We start from the raw sequence: 11,694 nt of genomic DNA on the forward strand, positions 1-11,694 counted from the left end.
TTGTATACAAAAATGAAATGTGGAAACATGGACTATTGAATTGTGGCCTTTATTAGATGGAGTAAAATATGTGTTGCACTCTTTTTGTCTTAACTAAGAGTTTGTCCATTGAATTTATCTGGTAATATTTTTAATGAGACAACATATAATGCTTACTGTTTACTAGTAAAATATATGTACTCTTTTTTCTTCTAGATTTTTTTTCTTAAATTTTTTAATAAGGTTTAATAAGACACATTATCTCTTAATGAACTTCCAAGGAAATTTTATATATAACCATATTGTAAAAACCATTTAAAAACACTTTTAGGGATAAGCTTACAATCAAACAAACATTACAAGTAGTTCAAGCAGATAGCTTATAAGTAGCTCAAGAAAACAACTTACCAGTAGGAAGAGGTGCCACGATGTGTTGCGGATGACATACAATGGGCTTCTCCTTTTAACCAACAACTTACTTTTTTTTTATAAAAGAGAATTCAGTTTAGTTCATTTTTATATCAGTTCAAATTTAAATGATAAATCAGTTCATTCGTATACCAATTTCGTATTTACTTTATAATCTTTATTTTATAACAATCTTGGCATTATTGATCGTCATATTCTTGTGGGACCTCTTGAAAAATCAAATTGAAATTTGGATCCCCAAAATGAGTCTTATTGGATTAAGAAATAATAGATTTTAATTTAATTTTCTACTGGTCAGACAATTTTGATCCATTTGAGAGCCTAAATGGTAATTAAATTGTTAATGTACTCCAAGGGATGTAAAAATGTAACAACATATTCCGTCATTACTAAAAATATATGTTGTAAAAGTATATGAATCTGATTCATTATAAAATTAGGATTAATTCTTTGATATGTGAGTGCATTAGTTGTGAATTAAGTCGTACAATGCACTTATCTTAGAGTTTAGTTGAAAGTGTCTTTCCAATTTAGTTTCGGACTTGAGTTTGAGCTAAAGTCAACTTCAAACGATCTTATATCTCAGTCTATAATGGATTAGGCGGACCATGACATATCAAATTAAAGATCTATGAATTTTTTTTTCTAAATCTACCAATTTGCCTCATTTGAAGTTCAGAATAAAAAGTTATGACTTTTTTATTAAACACTGTCCGGGTTGAGGCACCATGGCGGGATCGATGGGACAGAATTAAAAAATGCAAACTTTTGTTATCTCCTTCTTTCCTGAAGTGCCAACATAGATGAGGGTTACCCTAGAAACCCCCCAAAAGATGCTCTAGGCTTGGAGAGAATGGAAGAAGGAAATTCTAGCGTAAGGAAGGCTATAACCCACAAATTTCAAGTTTGTCTCCATTGATTCTCTTTACGGAAGTTAGGGATCGTGTTATAAGCTTTCTACAATTTCTTGGTGCCCAAGTAAGATAGGTTTTCTCAATTGAGTAGTTATAAATTTGTTCCCATCATTTAATATAATGTAGATTGATGGGAGATTTCATACCTATGCCTTTGGGCATGGAGTCTGGATGGTTAAATGATTGTTAATTGTTGTTTAAAGTGGTAATATATGATGTGGGTCATGATTATTATGTGACTAGTAATAAAGGTCCAAACATTGAGTGTTAACATTGGTGAAAACTATTTAGAATATCAATGACTCTTGCGTTATTAAATGTAGACAATTGTTGATTTATGATGAGATCCTGAGACTTGTGGGTTATGGGCTATTGATGCATATAGAGGAATGTGTTTATAAAAATAATTATGTGTGTTCATGCTGGATATTCCTTGCAAAATATTTGAGTGATGCATATCATGAAATAAAGATTAATTGTGAACAGCTTAGTGTTGATAAATCTCATGCCATGAACCTATTTGATTACATGTGGTTGTAGGTTATGATTTAGTCTATATCACTGAGAGACTCTTAATAGTGATCGCTAGTAATTGAGTAATGCTGTAAAGTGTTTTATGCATTTAACTATTATGATTTGGGTGACTGATATGTTATTGTGATTGGCCTACAATCCCAAGATAGTGAAAACCATAATATTGAACTCGCTCTATCAAAAGTGATACCTTGAATAAAGAAGGTTTGATGAAATATTGTTAAAGAAAGGAAACATAAAATGAAACTTAATGAAATGACTAGTGTGATTAATTACATACAATGAACCTATTACTTGATTTTGCAAGTATATAAAACATTCGGTGTGAACTATGATTGTGATTATGATTATGATTGTGATTGTCATGTATTGGATCAAGTGTCACGTTCCGACACATATATATATTGAATCGGGTGTCACATTCTGACACATATATTGAATCAAATGTCACATTTCAATACATATATATTGGATCGGATGTCACATTTCAACACATGTATTGGATTGAGTGTCACTTTCTGATATATATATTGGATCGGATACCACGCTAGTATAAACTATCAGTTTGGGTATGGGTTCTATGAAAAAACCATTATATGGCTATTATCTGTGAATTGATCTTGATTATGTGTGTGATGACAGAGAAATTGATGCGATTATAATTAAGCATACTTATCTTGTGTAATAATTGTCAAAGAAGGATAGAAGGTTCAAGTGTTACCATGTAGAATGTTATATTTGAGATTGACACTGTGAAACTGTATATTGCTCCTAAAATGGTAAATTTATATTGTGTTCTCGTATATGCCTATTCAGATTATGTTATGGTTGCTAGATGCGTCTGTATTGTAGGTATAAGGTCGTGGATAAACAAGTGGATAGCAGTTGATGTGTTGTTTAGTGAGATTAGTGATTTAGAATAAGATATTGATAATGTCTTATTGGTACATGTGTAAAAAAAGGGATTGGGAGAGAATTCAGAGGTTCTACCTCTGGACAGGCCGCCCTGGCAGGAGAAATCCTGCTATGTCGAGGCTGTCATAGCAGGTTAGGTACCACCATTGCGGGCCAGTATGATTAAAAGAGGAGCCTTAGCCCACCTAAATGTTTCCCTCTTACAAGTGAGATGTCAAAGATTATAAGGCCAAGTGCTGGTGTAAAAGATTGCAGAAAGGTAGTAGATTGGTTAGATAGAGTTAGTGGTGACTGTATTTCAGAAACTCTCCTATGTGATAGAAGGGCTAGGCCTTGATCTAAATTAGAGTTGGAAATGGGCCAATTAGAAGGGATAAGTGTTAGTCTTGAAGAACATTGGAAGGTTAATGGGAATGGTATGAATTTGTGCATAAATATTTGGCGGTGTATTTTTCTAAGAGCATGTTTTATTCTTGTTGATTTCTTTATATTATGCGATGTGTATCGGATTGATCGATGATATCTACCGGTGCGTGTTGTTTATACTAATATTACTCTTGTTATGCCACTTAACATAGTATGGTTGCAGCATCAGTGATGTTCCACAGGTGAAAACGAAGATGATTCTCCAACAGCTTCTATTTTTCCTTCCTATTGGTGGGAGCTATGTCATTACTTTATTTATACACTGTATCTTTAAAAACTCGTGTACCTGTTTAGACTAGTATCCTTGAGGGCGTCAAAGTGTCTATTGAAATAAATCACAGAGTCTAATTTGATATATAGCGACTCCATAACGTTTTTAGTCTATTATTTGTATTTAGTTAAATTTTCGCATGATATTTTCGTTTAGGGGATAGAAGGTTCTCCTATTTAGGTGTTAAAATAGGTGTCCGCACGGCCCGATGAGTTGGATCATGACTAAAAAAAATTGGCTCAAAAAAATAAAAATAATTGTAGTAATATCCTTAAGCGAAGAAATAACAGCTTCAAAATACAAATTTATAAGACAAACAAGAATCCAAGACAAATTACATTACTTAACGTGTCGAAATAAAGAGTACAAATATAACGGCCATCATGATATGACCAATATATACAATAAATATATATATATATATATATATATATATTGTTTTTTTCAAATTCCGGATAGTACATTCCAGTAAATTAAATTAGATACAAGACAAGATATAAATGATCGTACAAAGTTACATGATCTTATAAAAATTGATTGAGGACATTTTTCATCAAGAAATTGGTGATAATGAGGTTAGTTTTCTGGGAGACATGGAAAGAATCCCAAAATACATACTCATTTGCATCAGTGCATGTGAGTGGATTTAACTTGTCACACAAATAGCTCATTTCAAATAGTCCTGTGCCACAACATGCTACACCTGCCACATCAAATCCTGTTTTGCAAGTAAAAGAAATTAATCAATTCATTAGAAGATCTAGATAATCAATTGTAATCCATCCAAGGATATGTAACAAATGGGGAATTACCTTTTAGAAATTACAAAATAAATGTAGTTAGTAACTTTTAATTACTTATTCTCTTATATAAGAAGTCACAAAGAGCAGCTTAAGCAGGCAGCTCTTAGTTGACGTGCCAGCATAAAAATGGAGGACATTTTTGGCATTTTAGAGAATTTGTGCATTAAAATAATTGTACTTGATAATGTAATATCTGTATCTTTTCCCTTTTGGACAAAACAATGCTACTTGTTAATTTATTCAAGAGGGTCCATGTAAAGTTTCACTGCACACGCGTCACTTTTAGGTGGTGCCTTTGCAGGACACCGTGTTGAGAAATTATTTTTGAAAATTCTTGGCTCTACTAAATCAAAATAGTTATGGCAAAGGAAGCACAACGATAAAAAAAAAAACCATGATATCTAATAAAAAAAATAGTACTGAGCATTAAGAAAAAAGAACAACAACAACAAAATAGCGTATAATCAAAACACATTAAAAAAACAAATGATAACAAATAGCAAAATTAAAGCAAAAAAACTACATGAATAAAGAGAACATTTTACTTTTTAAAATGAAAATTTTCGATATAAATTCTACTTAATCAAGCTTCAAAACATATACTATACCCCAAATAAAAAAAAAAAAAAAAAACTCGTCTTATTCATGCATCTCTATACTATACCCCAAATAAAAAACAGTACATTGAGGAATTTCAAAAACAATCTTTTTATCTCTAATTTATCATAACATTTTCCTTTGTTATGTTATTGTATTAATACTACAAAGAATCGTTGGTGATTTACAATAACATAACAAAGTAAAAAGAGAATTCCACTTTTGGTGATTAATTAAAGTTCAATTACCAACAAACAAAAGAAAAGATAAAATTAAAGAGGAGCAACCATATAATTTAAAGAAAAAAGCTTACCAAATGAGGAAGGATTTTTAATCATTTGAAGCATGAGATCATATGCATTAGAAAACACCACTCTAATCCCAGGAAGCTCCCTATTTAACTTGTGAACCAAACCAGTTAACATCCCATTAAACTGCAAAGCACAATTATTATATTTCTCATTGCATCCATCTCCATTTCCTCTTATATAATTTGTTGCTCTTTCTAAAGGCAAACAACCCATAGGAGGAAGTCCTGTTAATGATATTTTCCTAGCTCCAAGATGATAAATTTGTTTGATAAAATTCTCTGCAAGTTCAATAAGGAATCCTTGAAATTGTTCTGCTGTGAATTGAAATGCACGTTTGCTTTGTATTGAATAATAATTCTCCAAGAAATCATTTGTTCCCATGCTCACAAGATAGAGTGCTTCATGTATTATGTATTTTGCTTTCTTGTTCCCTACATATGCTTCTAGTTTCTTTTGATACTCCTTGTAGTTCTCTATTTCCTTCCACAATGGTATCACATTCTGTCAAACCAGCCAATTTATCAGATATAAAAAAGAAAGAATATTTATACTTGTATAATCACTCACCAAAATAATCGATAATAGGCCTACTTTAACCAATTTAGGCGGATTTATATATACATAATGCATTCTATGTCAATTTATATAACAAACTTTTTTTCAATCTGTTTTTTATATGATAAATATTTAATTATACTATCACTATTTTATTCATATTGAGTCTCACTTATTTGATAAAAAATATCATAAAATTATACTTCTTTTAAAATTAGTTTTAAATTTTTCTGCGCTCAATTAAATTACATAACATAAATTAAGATGGAAGAGTACTATAAATGCTCCAAAAAGGTCCTCGTTTTTCCTTTTTCCTAAATTAAGGAAACCCAGTTTGCACGGAGAGTGGTTATATGTCCTATTTATGATTCACCCAACAAACACAATTATATTCTGGACCACAAAAAATAAACAGAATTAGTATATTATTTCGAGTAAACTTAAGTTCTGCCATGGATAATACGGTTGGGATCAAAATAATAGAGCATCATGTGAAATTTAATAATTACAAATTATGATAATGATAAATTAAACGATAGATAACTATATAAAAATACATAATATTTGATATGATTTAATCAAGTGATCTCTATATTTAAAATTAAATTTCAAAAAGCATAAAACTTATTGAAAAAATAATTTCCTCACTCTTAAACAAATATATTATAGATATTATTATGTTATAATATTGAAAAAATAATCTTCAATTTATAGAGGTCCATATTTTTCTTTAAAAGGGGAATAACACAAATATGGATGAAAATCTGAACAAAAACTCTTACAAAGACTATCCATTTCATTTGTTTTGCGTCACTTTTTTCTTTTTTCGATTCCTTAAAAAAAATGTTTTTTTTTTTTTTTTTAACTTTTTTGATAATATTTTAAATTTAACTTTTCAAATGACATGTTTTAAGACAATATGATTAAAACACATTTGATATCCTATCCACTTTTAGTTAAAATCCATAAAATTCAAAAATCTCTTTTAGTTTATGAAATTATGTATAAAGTCAAATCACACAAAGAAATTGAAACAAAGAGAACACTCCTCTATTTTATTTTATATGACACCTTTTGATTTGGTACAATATTTTTAAAAAGTAAGATTTTTGAACTTTGTAGTCTAAAATAATTCTTATATATTTGTTTGATTGTAAATAAATTCATTAAAGATAAAAATAAAATTTTAACATTAAATTATTTCAAATTATAATAAGGTAAAAAAAAAAGGAATGTATCACATAAAATGAAACTGAACTGAACTGAATTGAGGGAGTAATATATAAATGGTATAGCAAGTAGATATGAATTGAAGCTTACTAGAACTTGAGAAGTGGCATTGTCATAACCAGTACCAGCAGAAGCAAAACAAACTCCAACGGCAAAATCAGTTATATTATACATTGGATCCAAATAAGCAGGCACAAATGGTCTCAAACCAAAAGCCTCAGATATAAAATCTGGCGGAATACGCCCATTACAGAACCTTCCTGTTGGCCTTTTATCATAAAAGTCACGCCCATAAGGCTCAAAATTGCTCTTAAGAATAGTAGAAATCTGGTTATTATTGCCAGCATCTACGGATGAATCGCCGAATACGATAATTGCTGGAACTTTTCCGCCAAGAGCACAAGGGACAAAAATTATAATCAGCCATGGAATGAAGTTGTAAGCCATGGGTGATCTATTTTTTTGTTTAAGCTTATTTGGATTTGGGTTAAGCATTTCACTCTTTATACAGGTGAATAGGTGGGAAAGAGGGTCTTTGGCAGGAGTTTGTTGGTGTATCATTAATGAGTACGAGTGATGAAAAAATCAACTACGTCTGTTTCATATTAGTAGTACAAATTACTTGTCAATTTACACAATTATAAAAAAAAAGTTATCACTCTTATAATTAATTCTTTTTAAAAGATTAAATAAGTTTGTAAAGTTCCAAAAAAGATTTTTTAAAAAGCAAATTAGTAAAACTATTTTTTTATTTGTACTTTTTTTAAGTGACATGTAAAAGGAAAACGGACAATTAATATATATGAGACTCTGTTTCATATTATTTAGCACACACCTCAAGAAAATTTTAGTTAGAATTGTATTTTTTTAAACTAACCTTACTAATGATGCTTTGCAGTTTTAAATTTGATTATCTTTATTTTATGTAATTATTTAATATAATAAGGATAATATGAAAAAAAGAACTCTCTTAATTTGTTAAAATGGACAATTAAAATGAAATATATATTTTTAATACAGAAAACAAAATAAAACGTAGGGAGTAAAACTTCAGTACTTTATTTGATATGTATAGGGAACTACTTTTTTAATGAAAAATTAATACTACTCCTTTTTCTTTTTAATTAAATTTTGTCTTCATTGATTATTGCATATCCAAAAACTTACATCTTGAGTTTAGCTTATCAATTTTGTTGATGATCATTAAGAAGAGACTCTAAGCCAACCTAACCAATAAGGCTCCACTTGATTGGTTTGATAAAGAATAGGAGTTGAAGACATGGATTCTATTAAAACTACGGCTTAGAATTGCTAGCTTGTCTGCACGCCTATTAGTTTCTCTGCAGCAATAGTTGATGTCAAATTCATGCTCTTCAATTAGTTTCTTTATCTCCATTACGATGCTTCTTATTCTCATGGAATTCTTCACTCATTTATGATGCATTTAGTTATGAGTAGAGAATCAATCTCCCTTGTAGACAATCTGTATCCATTCGAATCACACCGTTTTAGTCCAAACAATAAGATTGTTGCTTCAGCTAGTTATTTGTTCCTTCTCCCAAAGGGATGAAGTAAGCAAGAATTATCAGCCCTTGTCATTTCTAAACAATCCTCCCCTTCCACGCTATCTATTTCTGCGACTACCATCACAATCTTTCCGGCTAAGGAATGGAAAATCTTTCTCCTTTTACATGAATCAAGTTTTCATTTTATCCGGAAAAGCCCCTTTCCAGTTGACGCTGTCAGTTCACTAACAACGGTATACAATAAGTCAGAGTTTAGAATATTGGGGAGGGGGTTTCAGTCATTTGACAATTCTAGTTGTTCTTTGATCAATATTGGCCTCACAAGTTGGGTCTATTGTGCTCCAATTTTCTCCTATCCACACCTAGATCTAATCAAAATCGTTCATCTCACTAATCCAATGGTTGAGATTTGATCCCCATTTTCTTTCCATTTTTAACCCCCTAAACCTAATTCATTTTTCTCTCACCCAGATGACATACCCCTCTTCCTTTCTCTCATCCCTTTTCTTCCCTCTCACTACTAGACGCCTCTCTTCATTTTTTTCGACCACAAGCCAGCAAGCATACATCACCGCACAAACCCCTTACCCTTTTTTCCCTATCTCCTCCTTACTCTTTCTCCCCTCTTCCACCAAAACCTAGAACACCTCTGTCTCTCCGTCTTTGATTGTCCTTTGTCATCAAACAACCAGAAACACCACTCATGCAATCCTACAACCTATCTCCCTCTCCTTTTTCTACTTAGAGAACCCAAACCCCTGATTTTGTGTTTCTCCTACAAAGGAAGGATAAAATTCAATCAAGGAGGAACCTACACGAGGTGTTGATATTTGTCATTGTCGAGCTCTACACATTTACAAGGATTTGAGATTATCCGATCACTAATCTTGTTCATACATGATTTTGTAAGACCCTAAATATTATGAAGATTTATAATGTTTTTTGCTTGCTTTGACCTCTCTCATATGTTGCTACTACTATTTTGAATTCACAATATTTTAATTTAATTTGTGTGTTAAGTGTTAATCTATGTCTTGATGTAGATTAAAGTGAAATTACATCAATGAGGACTTTCACAACGAGTCAACCTAAAGACCTTCAAGCACTGTAAGTTTTATAGTTGAAGATGAAATATTTGTGTAACACCTCAGAATTTGGGAAGTTGAGTTGGAGAGGAAAGAAAAAAAAGTTGCAATTCTTTTGCTTTTTACAAGATCGTTCATAGACTGTATGAGGTTCCATGGTCCGTGGAAGGCACCTATGGAAGGAAATTTAGAAAAGAGAGATTTCAGGGCAAGGTTTACAGTTGGTTGTATGGTCCGTATAAAAGTTCACGAACTGTAGACCCTGCCATAGACCAGCTTCAAGAAACCTGAATCAAGGGAAGTTGAACGAGAGTACTTCACGGCTTGTGGGAATATTCACGAATTGTAGAAGGGTCCGTATAAGGGAGGCTCAGAATTTAGGGATTTAGTTCGCGATTGGACGAACGGACCATACTATGTTCTACAGATCGTGGATAGGGCCCGTAGACTTAAGTGTTGAACTTAGTTTCCTCTCCATAACTTCTACAGACCACTTCAAAAACCATATAAGCTTTCATGGTCCATGGATGGTGCCATAAAGGGGGTGTTTAAGTTAATTTCTCAGAGGTAATTTAGTCTTTTCCCACACTTCTAATTCTTGTTTTAAATTTGTTTCCACAAATTATAAATACCCAAATTCCCCTCATTTCCTCTCAAGTTCTTTCAATCAAAAATCTTCTTTCTAGAAAACTCTTCCAAGGCTATCTTTCTCTCCAGGCTAGGGTTTCAAGAAGTCAAGTATCCTATCAAGGTTTCAAGGCTAATTTCAGTAAGGTATGTAGGAATTTCATCCATGTATTCCTTACCATCCATGGAGTCCCAAAGATTTCTCAATTTCTCTTTTACGATTTCTTCTTAAAAATTAGATTTTGATGATTTAACATTGGGTTCATTCAATTATGATTTTACTCAACTTCAATGGTCTTGCTATGCATGCATTGATGTTAACTACATGATTTTCAGATGTTTCACATGAACCCATGAATTATGCCTATTTTATGATTATGAGATATGATTTGAGATTATGCATGCATCGTGAATTTATGAACTACGATTTCAAGGATGCTTTTAGATAAATCATCAATATGATTTTATGAAGTAAAGGTCTACTTCGGAAGGGAAGTAATCTCGTCATGAAGATTTTTCATTATCTAGCCACTTTCAAATTAAGTGTAATTTTATATGAAAAGCATATCATGATCTAGATACTTATAATTAAGTATCTCTTCTGGCTTGATTAGGTCGAGGTTCATGATATGGTTTAAGGAGCTATTCTTATGATTTGTAAAATATCTATGATGACTTTGGTCATATGAGCTTATTAGCATTTTTCATGACTATGCTATGCTTTTGATTGGTATTCTTTTTGAGAGTTTACTAAGCACCGACTGGACTAGGAGTAATCATCCAGATTCATAACTATGTGTCATCATAGGATGTCCTAAATGGATAGTCTAAGCTGAACCTAGTAGATCCATATATAGCTCATCTTAAAGGTCCTTAGCTGGAAAGTAGGACAACCTTTTTTGGTGTGGAAAGGACACTGGACTCCATGATATAGCTCTCATGGTTTATGTCGATTAAAGGTATCTCTCACAAAGTTTTATGACTTCTCTAAGCTATGTTTATTATGAGTTCTTATAAGTTTTTCATTGACGATGTTTTATGATTTGAATGATGCTCATAAAGTTTTTTATTATGTTTAGCTTGGTCATTGCATTGTAATGATTTACGTGATCCATTATATATTATCCACACTTAGTACACTCCATGCTAATGCATACTTTTGCTTACATTATTTCATAATATAGGTCACGACGCTCCTACCAATTCTCATGGTTGATACAGATTCGCCCTCTAAAGTTGCTACTATTGGTGAGTCCTCATGATTCGAGGGAGAACCCAATATGTCATTTACTTTACTTTAGACTATTTCATTTTCTTAAATTTTGGCTGATCTATGGATTTTCCTACGCCCTCATCTACATTAGTAGAGGCATTGTCAGACTAGACGAGTATGTTCTTATATATTTCGACTATCATGTTTGGGATTTTTCTTTTGTTGAGATTTCTATGTTTGATAATATCTTCCGCATTTATGTCTACTCTTGATTTCATG

At 31.7% G+C, this 11,694-nt stretch overlaps 1 protein-coding gene across 1 annotated transcript; it reads right to left on the reverse strand.

Moving 5' to 3' along the window:
* Positions 1 to 3,759: 3,759 nt before the first annotated feature.
* On the reverse strand, positions 3,760 to 7,507 carry LOC129880711 (GDSL esterase/lipase At2g04570-like). Its single transcript, XM_055954881.1, has 3 exons — positions 7,055 to 7,507; positions 5,182 to 5,680; positions 3,760 to 4,186 (listed from the first exon to the last, which is right to left on the reverse strand). The coding sequence occupies exons 1-3, from the start codon at positions 7,457 to 7,459 to the stop codon at positions 3,993 to 3,995; spliced, it is 1,098 nt and encodes a 365-aa protein (XP_055810856.1). The 5' UTR covers positions 7,460 to 7,507; the 3' UTR covers positions 3,760 to 3,992.
* Positions 7,508 to 11,694: the final 4,187 nt, after the last annotated feature.

The sequence above is a fragment of the Solanum dulcamara genome, chromosome 2 (genome assembly GCF_947179165.1).
Source record: "Solanum dulcamara chromosome 2, daSolDulc1.2, whole genome shotgun sequence".
Lineage (NCBI taxonomy): Eukaryota > Viridiplantae > Streptophyta > Magnoliopsida > Solanales > Solanaceae > Solanum > Solanum dulcamara.